This window comes from Cnephaeus nilssonii, assembly GCF_951640355.1.
Source record: "Cnephaeus nilssonii genome assembly, chromosome: 15".
NCBI lineage: Eukaryota > Metazoa > Chordata > Mammalia > Chiroptera > Vespertilionidae > Cnephaeus > Cnephaeus nilssonii.
Genome location: NC_137086.1, coordinates 26,243,810 through 26,255,972, shown reverse-complemented (window position 1 = coordinate 26,255,972; position 12,163 = coordinate 26,243,810). Strand labels below are relative to the sequence as shown.

Below are 12,163 nucleotides of genomic sequence, written 5' to 3'. Positions count from 1 at the left end.
CTGGCCCCAGTGTTAACAGCTTTTAAATCAAGGGGAGCATCCCAACCAATTGGTTCCTTCATTGTTCTCAACCTTTCTTTGTAAGGCTCCTTTTCTATTAGATTGGTTCATGCACAAAGTTTGAACCCTAACAGGGACAAGGTGACTGATGATCACACTACAGCTGTGTATAATAAAAACTAAGAGCACAAGAAAACCTCAACTATAGTCAAAATTAAGGAAAATAGACAAAAAGACTTTTTAAATAAGTAGATCATATAAAGTACGGTCTACACCAGTGCTTCTCAAACTTTAACACACATAAGAATAATGTGAAACTTGTTAAAACACAGATTCCTGAGCCTGATTCCCAGAGACTTTCATTCAATGGGTCTAGGATAGAGATTAAGAATTTGCAATTTTAACAAACTCTCAGTAGATGCTGATGCTGCTGATCTGAAGTTGAGGAGCATAAGTCTACATAATATATTTACTTTAATTATAGATATTAATCAAAGACCCTCTTATATAGATACCATAACTTGGTGGCTAAAAGAACAGACCTAAGCGTCACTGACTGGACTCTCTATCCAATCCCACTATTTATCAGCTACCTTGGAGAAGTTACTCAACCTGTTTAAGACACAGTGTTCTCATCCATAAAATGGAGCCACTAATAGGCTTGTTTTGAGGATACCCACCCCTGAAAATAAAAAGGTCTATTTTGTACCCTCAGTACTTAAAACAGTGCCTAGCACATAGTAGGTGCTCAATTATTAATTATTACATCACATAATGAATTATCAATGAGTATATGATAATTAAATAAGATTAAATTTTTATGCTTTTAGCATAGGTCTGGCACATACTAAGTGCTCAAGAAACAGTAGCTTTTTAAAAGTTGTCCTTACTATCATGGAGTAAATTTCCCATCATTTTCTTCTTGACTTGAATTTAATGAAGGGTCCACTCTAGCCAATTGAATCTGTTTCTGCCAAATTTAAATCAGAGGCCTATCCTCTCTTGGCACAGTGCTCTTACATGCCTCATTCAATTATTCACTCAACAAGTGTGTGCCACGCATCAGCTGTGTTGAAGGGTACATGTTATATTTTCAGAGGAAATGAGCATGAATAAATCTGGTGTTTGCCCCGAAGAAGCCTAAAGCCTAGGAAGAGGCATCTCCAAATGGTATGCAAACTGTACACTAAGTAGTAACTGAAACAGAAGACAAGGAGAAGGAAACCAGAGAAAGCCTCGCGAGAGAGGTAGACTTTGAGCTGGGCCCAAGAGAGGCAAAGACAGAAGGAAAATGCATTCCAGGCCGAGGACAACAAAAAGAATGGCCCAGGAGAGGAAGCAAGAGATGTGTTCATAGACCAGCAAATAGTAGCTTTTAGAACGTTCTGGTTGTGGGTGGGCACAGCAGGAAGTGCCTTAGATGCCAGAGAAAAGAATTTGGACTCTGTTCTGTAGGAAATGAGAACCTGTTAAAAGTTCTGGGATGTGAGTGTGAGAGGGGAACTCCGAGAGGGTCATCTGTTAGCGGGGAGGACAGAGGGTTGGAAAGGGTAGCTCAGAGCTAGAGACACAGACATCAGGGTTATCTGAAGAGATGGGGCAGCTAAAGTCCTTTGTGGCTGAGGTCACCTGCACAAGGGGGGAAATAAGAGGACTGAATACAAAACTGGAGGAACAAGACATAAGGAAGAGAAGCCAAAGCAAAAGCAACCAGGGGGGAGGAAACCAGCGGAGTACACCTTGGGAGGTCAGGGAAAATAGGACTTCAGGAGGGAGGGCCTCGGTCAGCAGTCTCCGCTGCTTCAGAGATGCCAGAATGGGTGTGGACTTTGAATAATACAACCAGTGAAGGTTCTGAGTCCCCCTCACTACCTCATCATTGTGAGAAAGAGGAAAGCAAGAACAAAAATAAATTTCATTCATTTATTCATTCAAAGAGCATTTATTAAACATCACCAATATAGTAGGCACTTAGTTAAGTGCTGGATCGCTTGGTAGAGTAGAAACACTTCCTGTCCTCCTGAAGTTTCTGTTCTAGCATAAGGAACAGACAAAAAGGGAGTAATTTAATTTCTTGCAGGTAGTGATTTATACTATGAAGAAAATAACCTATTGCTGAGATCTGCGGGAGTACAGAGGGGCGACTGACTTTAGGCTGGGGAATAGCCTCACGGAGAATATGATATTTAGGCTGAGCCTAAAAGATGGCAAGGAGTCCACCATGGCAATAGCAAGGGAAGTGTGTTACAGAAAGAAGCAGCATATGCAAAGGTCCTGAGTTGGGAAAGAAACGAAATTTCTAAGCTCCAGGAATTTCAAGGAGGCTGGTGGGGCTTGAGGGTCATCTGCAAGGGGAAGACTGGTGTGTGATAAACCTGGAGGTGAAGCAGGAGCAAATCATGCAGAGCTGAGGGGCTATGGAAAGAAGTCTGAATTCTCTCCTAAGAACAAGAAGACCCATTGAAAGATTTAATCACAGAAGGAGGAGGAGTTTTCAAAACTGTTAAGAAAAAGTTTCAAACTCTACATTCAACCCAAGGTCTGACACCTTCCCCATTAATAGGCCTGTCCAAAGGTGTTCAGAATGACACCAAAGCTCTGTCAAGTTCTCAAGCACACTACTTACTAAGGCAGGACAGGGTAGAGAGGAGCAGTATTTGAAGGTTGTCCTCAGACACCTCCAGGGGTCTGAGAGTCAGGCCACATCATTCCCAGAGCACCATGTTAGGAAAGCTTTGGGTAGAGTTTGGGGGTTCCCCACTCTGCTTCAAAAGGTCATGCTGACTGTGCTTCTCACAACAGGAGGACCAGGTCACCTGGGAGAGTTCCCAAAAGTGACCTCCAGAAAAACGTGGTCGATGAATTTGATTTACTTTTGACCAAGTTCCACAATGCAGTTATTCAGTATACAGAAAGATGTGAATTTTAGTGAAACATGCAAGATGCTTTCATGAAATTTGAAAAATTAATTGGACCTGGCTGACATGAGGATTATTTGCTCACAGAGCTCAGTTTCAACAATTTGTGACCAGAACTGAACATAATTAAAGCAAACCAAATCAGGAAGAACCATGGAGGCTCAGGAAGGAAAGCATCTTTTGATTTAGATTTTAAACAGCAACTGACTCTGACAACCTCATCTTTTGAAAGTGGAAATATACCCAGGGAAGGGGATGATGTGGGACCGACAGGTGCCTTCTGATGAAAGGGCTGAGGGATTCCAAGGAGACCCCTTAGTAGAAGCACTTAGAAAACAGCTACCCAGGGAGGGAGATGCAAGGGCTCTTGCATGGAGACATGTGTAGACGCTGGAGAAGATGGAACGCTATGAGATGCGCCAGGTAATTGCCTAGCCATCCTGCAGGGGAGAGGCTGGGTGTTCGTGCATCTGTTCTGCCATGTAACACTGTAACACGATGCAGAAGAATCCTGTTCCCATGCTCGAAACCACCACACCAACAGTGGATGTCTACTGTGCCCACTGCCCAGGGATTCCAGAATGCTCTTTGAGTCCCCACCCTTCTCTTTAGGAAGGAAGTGCTGAAAAGAAGGCTGCCAAGACTGAGCCCAGGGACTCCTCTCCCAGCTCCCTTGTCCACCTAGAGAAGGGCCTGTGCTTGGAGCCCAGCCTCAGGGCCCAGGCAGGAGGCTACTCTGCAGGGCCAGCCTGGAGTATTCCTGAGAGTTCACACTGAGCTGCTTTGAATTAAAGGGAACAGAAGCCCTCAGGTAGCCTCTGCCTTAGCAGCTCTGGGCTTCTGCCACAGGCAAGAGCAGTGGCCCTGAATCCTTCTGTTTCCATATGCACACCTGGTTATGATCACATAGTCACACAGACCAGCAGGGTTCCCAAGTAATTTTCTCCACAGCCTGTACTTCCATCCTTTCTCACCCACTTAGAAATACATTATTTGAAAAAAAGTACAATTAACATGATAAAAGGGGTGACATTGAATGAACCCTACTTTTTCTTTTTAAGGAAAGTATTTGCAAACCTCAGGATATCACTAGTAAATTTTGAGACCTCCAAGGTCAGGACAACTGAGAGCCTTGATCCAGGGCAGGCTGCACTTCACCCTCCAGCCCTGAACACTGGAGCAGCACTCTCCTCCTCCCAGCTGTGACAGTAATCGCCCATAACCCCAGGGCAGGAGGGGCGAGCTCTTTAAGTTGTAGGACAAAAGGTTCCAGGCAGTAGGAGAGATCACAGAGGAAAGGTGGGGCCAAACACACAATTTCATAATTTTGCCAAGACTAGCATATTTGTCTCCCACTTCACCTACAGTGCCCCCTGAACCCTTGAACCCTGAGCACCAGGCACAGGCCGGCCCAAGCATGAGTGTACACAGCTGTGACAGGTTACACAGGAGGTGCAGACTCCACTAAGGACACTGTCCTTCCCCACAGGGAGCTGAAGGGAAACGCAAACCTGAAGAAGATGCACCACGGAGCCTTCCAGGGGGCCACAGGGCCCAATATCTTGTGAGTACAGTGGTGCTGCCTCCCCATCCCACCCAGTGCACCCCAACAGGCCTGCTTAGGGTGTCTAGCCACGTCATCCCCGACCTGGTTTGTGGGGCATCAGCCTCTACATGTGAAAGGGCTGCTGTAACAAAGTACCACCAATTGCATGGCTTAAACATTAGAAATGTATTGTCTCCCAGCTCTGGAGGCTGGAAGTCTAAAATCAAGGTGGCAGCAGGGCTGGTTCCTTCTGAGGGCAGCAGGGAGGGACTGTTCCAGGCCTGTCTCCTCACTGCTGGTACTTCCTTCTGTCTGTGGCAGTGTAATTCCAATCTCTACATGGCACTCTGCGTGTGCCTGTCTGGCTCCAGTGTTCCCTCATTTTATAAGGTTACCAGAGGTAACCTTACTAGTAAGGTTAACTTTACTAGTAAGGTTACCATACTAGATTAGGGCCCATCCTAATGAACTTACTTTAACTTGCTTACCTCTATAACGTAACAGTGACCTTATTTCCAAATAAGGTACTGAGGGTCAGGACTTCAATGTATGAAGCTGGGAGAACATAATTCAACACATAACACTATATATGCAGGCCTCCTCGTGAGCCGGCAAAGGGTGGCTCCCCACCTGGCATCCACTCCTTGCGATCTTAGGCTAGAGGTCTGACTTGCCCTGACACCTGCTAGACAAGGCTGACTTTCTGTGTGTCAGGCTCTGAGGGTGCAGGGAGTGGAGCCAAGTTCCCTTAGTTACAGGGGTTTTAGTGTAAGGACACGTGGGAAAATTAAGAGGAACAGGAAATGGGATCAGCTGTCTCCTGACAAAGCCTTGGGAAGCCTGAAATATCCTGCAGCAAACAACCTCTACTGCAGTCAGGTTTCAGGGAGAAATGCAACAGGTCCAGACACTGAAGCTCTAATGCAGGGTGTCATCACCCCTCCAGAGGTGTCAGTCCATTACTCGCTACTCTAGTACACTGTTACCATGCATCCAACAAGCATGGGCTGACATTCCTGTCTGCCAGGCACCATGCTGGAGAAGCTGGTGAGCAAACCAGCTCTGGTCCTTGCCCTTAAAGGGATTGCAGTCACATAAGGCAAATAGAAACTAACAAGCAAAGCAATAAACAAGAGAAAATGAGAACAGCTCTAGAAAGATAGTGAGCAGAAGCATGGGGGAAAATAGACAGGATCAAATAAGTAAATAAAATACATAGTGTGCAAGATGGTGATGGTTGTGGAGAAGATACAGTTGGGGGAGGGAAGGTTGGGAAGGGGGGTTGCCATTTTAAAGAGGATGGTCAGGAAAGAATATCCTAAAATGTTGTCATTTAAGCAAATACCTGAAAGAAGTAAGAGCTAGTTATGTGGATTTCAGCAAGAAGAGCATTCCGGGCAGAAGAAACAGCAAAAGCAAAGGCCCTGAGGCAGGAATTCGCCTTGTGTATTTGAAGAAGAGAAAGAAGGCTGGTGTGGCAGAGTGAGCAAAGCGAACAGTCCTTAAACATAAGGACAGACAAGTGGCAGGGAGCCACATCATGGAGGGCCTTGTGACAATTAGAAGGATTTGCCTATTCTCTGTGTGAGATGAAGAGGCTTTTGGGTTTTAAGCAGGGGAAGAAATGAACTTACCCAATTAATCTTTTTATCCTAGCTCCTGCCAGTATCAACCCATGATTCTGTCTACTTTCTATCTCCCACCATTATAAACTCCAAACGTCTTAGCTCTGCCACTAACTCCTGACCATCTGCTCCCTAACTCTCCTATTGACTATCAATTCTTGCCTCTGTCTACTTCCTACCCCTACCACTATTAACCCCTGCCTGTACTAGTGCCTACCTCTCACCGCCATCCACTCCTGACTTCATCTACTTCCCAGCCTCTGCCACCATCCATTCTGATTCTCTTTTCTTCCTCACTCCTGCCCCTTTCAATCCTAACTCCCTCTACTCTCCACTCGGCCTCATGCTTACTGATGACTTATGCTTCCTATGGCTCCCACTACCTCATGGCTCCTGCCTACTTCCTTCTCTGCGGTCTCTCAGCTTCTGCCATCCTATCCTAGGTGTCCCCCTTCAATATACCTTATATTTAACATACACCAGACTCAGACTCTGACAGGTTGGTTGACGACTCCCCAGTCTAGCACATCCTGTGGGCAGAGCTTGTACAGCAGGCTGGCCACTGAACAGCTGAAGGGAATTGCCTCTGGGTCAGGCACAGGGCACCCTGCATGACAGTGTTTGCTTGAAGAGCTGCTTGGTCGGCCTACTTAGAAAGGACTGCAGGCACCTGGTCTTCTTCAGAACAGTGGGAACAGACACATCTCTTACTTCCCAAGCAGCTGTTCTCATTACACATGTGGATTTAAGAGGTGTCTATAAGAATTCCTTCCACCCACGCCCCCAAAATATTTTCCCTTCAAGTCTGTCACTGAGACTGAAAATCTATTATCAAAGATTCACTCCTTTGAGATCTTGTCATTTCTAGAATCCCAATTTAAAATATATTCCCCCAACACACACACACACACACACACACACACACACACACCACCACCACCACCACCACCACCACCACCACCACCAGGCCTGCAGAGTCATGTGATCAATCCCTAACACATCTGAGATAATAACTCTATAAAGCAGAATAAGAACACTGGTACCTAAACTGGTAAGGACACAAAAGCAGCAAAAGTCTGCAGTCCTTGGGGCAGGTCTCCTGCCTTGATTGTTCCACCAAGGCCAACACTAGACATCATTCCCTGTTGTCAAGTTCTTCTGTCTATCCATCACCTATTGATCCCCTCCCATGTATTGGGGAAGTTTTCTAGGTGGGTTGCGGGGGGGCAGGCTGTGCTGCTGGAAGAGTTCATGGGGCATCAGCAGCAGCCTCTTAGAAGATGGGCAGAGTTTTTAAATTTCCACTGACTGCTCTTCCTCCTCACATTTAACTTGATCAGAGTTTCCTTGGACATTGCCTCATCTAGAAAAACCAAGGAGTTCAGGACCTTGTTTGCAAAGCCTGAGCTCTCCGCACAGCTCTGCCTGCAGGGCCGCTTGCTTTGGACTGATGAAGCCAGGTTGCCTTTAGAGGACGTGCATTCTGCTTCCCAGGTAGATAATGGCTCATGCCACACAGCAGCTCTGAATAGCGTAGCCAGCCTGTGCTTCATGAAAACCTACCCTGCAGAGCTTGATCAATCAGACACCAAGGCATCTGAAGCCCTATTTCCCCTGGGGTAGAGCACAAAAGCTGATGTCACCGCACGTGCCTGCTGTCTCATAAAGCAGGTAGTTGTTTCACTTTTGCTAAGTGGAAAGAGGTGGGGGGGGGGGGAGAGAGAGACGGAGAAATGCTAATGAATGTATGACAGGTACAAGGAGTTATATTCAACCTTGACAAGAATAATGGGGTGCGTAAGAAAAAAACACAGCATAGCTTTTTTGAATTTAGATCTTAATGAGAGTAACTGAAATGGAAAATTAGGGGAAGGCGAGACGAAGAAAACATTCCTCTCATCTAGAATGAGGCTATTGTTCAGAGGAGGTTTCAATGAATCAAATGTATAATATAAATAAATAAAAAGCCTTTCTCCCTTTTATTGTTCAGGGATATTTCTTCCACCAAACTGCAGGCCCTGCCTAGCTATGGGCTGGAGTCCATTCAGACGCTAATTGCCACCTCATCCTATTCTCTAAAAAAATTGCCATCAAGAGAAAAATTTACCAATCTCCTGGATGCTGTATTGACTTACCCCAGCCACTGCTGTGCTTTTAGAAACTTGCCAACAAAAGAGTAAGTAAAAAACAATAAGTAAAGCCTGCCAAGCTGTGGCAGCAGCTTAGACATCAAAACACAACTGGTGAAGGGCTCCCTGCCCTTTCACTCCCTGCCTTCTAGGCCATTTTCAGATAGACAAGAAGAAAATGAACCATCCTGCTTCCTCCTGAAAACCAATTCCAAAGAGTCACTTCACCCTGTAGCTAGAGACCTCTGAACTCTATTCTGAGTTAATTGAATTATAGTCTTAAATTATTAGGCTATCATAGCAGCTGCAAAATGGATCCATAACTGGCATTTCAAAGATCAATTAGCTCTAATCCTTATCAGAGCTAATAGTTCCTTAAGAGGGGGGGAAGTAGCCTCAAGAGGATAAATTTTACCTAATGTCTTCATCTTTAATAAAAGACAAAATCCCCACAGAAAGTTTTTAAGCTATTTCTCTCGCAGCAGCAGACCACATTCTGTTTCCGAACAGAATCCTAGCTCCCTAAGGACCAGCTTAGGGAACAAAACGGGCCCAAACTCCTGGCTGCTTTGTGTCCAGTGCGGGGCATCTTACTACTTCAGCTGACTCACTTCAGTGCAGAATGGAATGGCAGGGTGTGCAGAATTTCATTCTTTCCTTAAAGCACTGTTTTCCAAACCTTTTTTTTTTTATACTGAGATGCATAGTAAATACCTTCTTTACATTGTAACCCAGTGCACATCGCATATGTAACTGAAGTAAAGCAAAGCAAAGCTTAACTTTTCACATGTGACACGCTCTGATGTTTTCTTGCCTATTTTTTAGTCTGCTTTGTTCCGTTGGTTGTGTGTTTGAGAGTGCTCTGGTTGCACAAAGACAGCAGGGCTCTCACAAGGCTTCCTGAGGAAGTGACTTCCGCTGAGCCTTGAAGAACAGGTAGGAGTTGGCTAGACAGGTGTGGGGGAAAGCATGCCAAAGAGACAAAACAGTTCCTGTGAAGGCACAAAGGCAATAGACAATAGGATGAAAGTCATTCAGAAAAACTGGGACAGGAAGACTTCTGGGTACACAGAGGAAGGTGAGTAGGAAATGGGGGAGAGGTGGGCCATGACAAGGCTCTGAGTGCCAGGTCAAGTTGTTTAGAGGATGGGGAACCACTGAAAAATTTAAAGCAAAATTACTCAGACTTCCTTTTATCAAATATCACTCTGGCAGCAGGATGGAGGATGGGTTGGAAGTGAGCAAAGCTGGTGAGAGGCCAACTAGAAGAACAGTACAGACAGTGGTTTACGATAAAGCTGACTCTGAACACCACTTTTGTGGCAGAGGTCACAACCTTTCTGAAATTACTGGCAAAACTTTAGTTCAGGTGTTTTTTTTCCCAGTAGATGAAAGAGACTACTTCTAGGTATAAAAAGGGGGAGTGGATTATGCAATTGTGGACCAGTATCAAAGTACAATGGGAATGTAGTCACACAGGGGTTGACTTGAGTGGAATTAACTTGACTCCTTCCGTGACCCTAAAGCTTGAAACCTTGTATGCTAGTGAGGATGCAGAGCCTGAAGCTGGGCCAGTGAATGTTTGTGCAATCTCTGAGTCACCCTCTGCCCTGCAGCTGCTAAGTCTGGATAATGCTCACAGCTGCCTGGGCAAAGGGCCCCAAAAACTTCCTTGGTATCTATGATTAAAATTTCAAAAAAGATAGACGGAACCCACTGCTATTATCTGAAGGACAAGAACAACCACATTTCATGTTAACTGAAGACTAGTACACACAGAACCTCTTAGTGTCAGATTAGAGCCAGCACACACACCACACACACACACACACACACACACACACACACACACACGATTTTATTCAAATTTCAGGATGTATAATCCTCACCCCAAATAACAAGCTGATTATTTAAAATTAGTCCAGTGGGTCAAATAGTTCAGATATACTCTCCATTTTCCTGCTTCTACACAGTCATTCCTAAAAGAAAGTGTCCTGTTAATATTGGGAAGGATAGTGTATAGAAATGCCCAGTTCGGATTGCCTCATATCTCCTTCCTCCTTAGGGAAGATTGAGGTTCTCACAGCCTGCTGTCCTTTCTTCTATTTCTTCCTCAACCTTTCCTTTGTTCCTCCTTTTGGTTTCATTTCAAGAATATAAGCATATATGCCTTCTTTAATTCTTTGCCTCCACCCTCTCCCCCTTCTATTAACCAAACTGCTAAAAGGGAAAGATGAAGGAAAAAGAAGCACCCACATATACTCCTGGGGGAGGGGGGGAGGGCATGGGAGAAAGCAGAAAATTCACATAATGTCAGGTCCAGTATCTTCAAATCCTTAAAAACGAGATTCCCAGTTATAGTTCAAAGCCATGAACTCTGAAGGGTTATTTGTTCATTGAGGCAAATGCAGTTAGGAGAGTGGTGAGAAGCAAACCTTAATATACCATAAAGGCAGCTTTTAATGAGCATTGAAAAAACTGTGATTCAATCTGACAAATTTTTAAGTTTTTTCCTCTTTAGAGCCCACACGAAACACTTAGCATTCAAGCATTTTATCAAAGCTGGAGGCATTCTAATGACAATTCAGAAGCCTCTGCTCTCTCCCCAGGAAATGATTCAGCTAGGACAATAGTGCAGAACATGAAGCTGGTATAATGGGCAAGGAATTTAGATGAACAAAGCATAAATAGACATGATCAGATTTAGTTTGAAGACCAAAAGCTCAACTGGTATTTTTTTCCACCTCTTCTCTTTCAGGCAGAATTTTTCATTTTCCATTTTTGAAAACGTTTCTAAACAATGTGAAAGCACAGCAAGGAAACCAAATAATGAAACCCTGTAAGTATTTGCATGCGAAGAAACTCAGGAAGCCCTATCTCATTCTGTGTGTCCCTTATTAGTATTATCAGTGTAACAATTTTCTTTTGATAAAAGTCCTGGTTGGGGGATGTTTACAAAGCATTTTAAAATAACTTTAAAATGAGAACTTTTATTTGTAAGTGGCATCCAGTTGATCAGGTATCTCATTCAACTGGTTAAAAGAAAAACCTCTCTAAATAAGTACCTACATGTTCATTCTACAATTAAATTCTCAGAAATCCAAATTTTATTTGCATGTATTTTAATGTCATTAAGGGCTTGTTTAAATGAAAATTTAGTTCACTAGGAATTTTCACTAGTCATATGGTCAGTATCCCAGCAAGATCAACCAATGGCAGATACGGCTTCTAGAAGTAGCCACTTTCTTCCAAGACACCTAGGCCACCTTGACCACTCCACTCTGGAGCTTAATATTATTCAGCCTAAATGCTATCACTAGCATACACTGGATGGGAGCTAAATTACCATTCTATTGACTGATTTTTTTTTAACATTTTCCTGGCTGCCTTGGCATTTCACATACCTTCTAATGTAAAAAAGCATGCTTCAGAAGATAACCCCAGTGTCCCCAGGCCACACCTACTGTGATTTAGAAGTTTGATCATTCCCCCATGTCCTTCAGGCTCCAAAACCAGATGCCCTTCTAAGATATCTTGCCAATCTCCTGTTCCTCTTCTACATCTTTTTCCCCCTTTCTTTTTCACTATCAATCTACAAGTTATAGGCAGCAGGGTAGTATGATGGAAGAACCCTGCACCTCGTTGCTCCTCAGAGTTGGATGTGAATCCTTGGCAGTAATGTTCCTGTAACGCTGGGTATTCCTGGACAAGACTTATGTTTTGTGGGCCTTTCTTCATCTGTAAGGGACAGCAGAAACACCATTTGGCTTTGAGAACTATGAGAGTGAAGGGAGTTGAAGAATGTGACAGCATCAAGGGTATATTATAAATATTATACACTGAATCCTTTTCTTGTTCTTTTAACTAGGTCTGTCACCATCTGGCCTCCAGTGTTTCTTTTGCTCACCCTTCCCACTCTTCCCTCTTGATAGTCTCCCTATCTGT

The 12,163-nt window shown here is 44.2% G+C and overlaps 1 protein-coding gene across 1 annotated transcript in view; it reads left to right on the top strand.

The window, feature by feature from the left end:
- The window catches only part of LHCGR (luteinizing hormone/choriogonadotropin receptor), a gene marked incomplete at its 5' end in the record, with an annotated part of 57,437 nt that overhangs the window by 39,370 nt on the left and 5,904 nt on the right, over window positions 1–12,163 (top strand). The window contains 3 exons of the mRNA XM_079792464.1: window positions 4,408–4,482; window positions 8,080–8,265; window positions 10,977–11,057. Of these exons, the coding sequence (XP_079648590.1) occupies window positions 4,408–4,482; window positions 8,080–8,265; window positions 10,977–11,057 (342 nt within the window). The remainder of the gene's footprint in view (window positions 1–4,407; window positions 4,483–8,079; window positions 8,266–10,976; window positions 11,058–12,163) is intronic.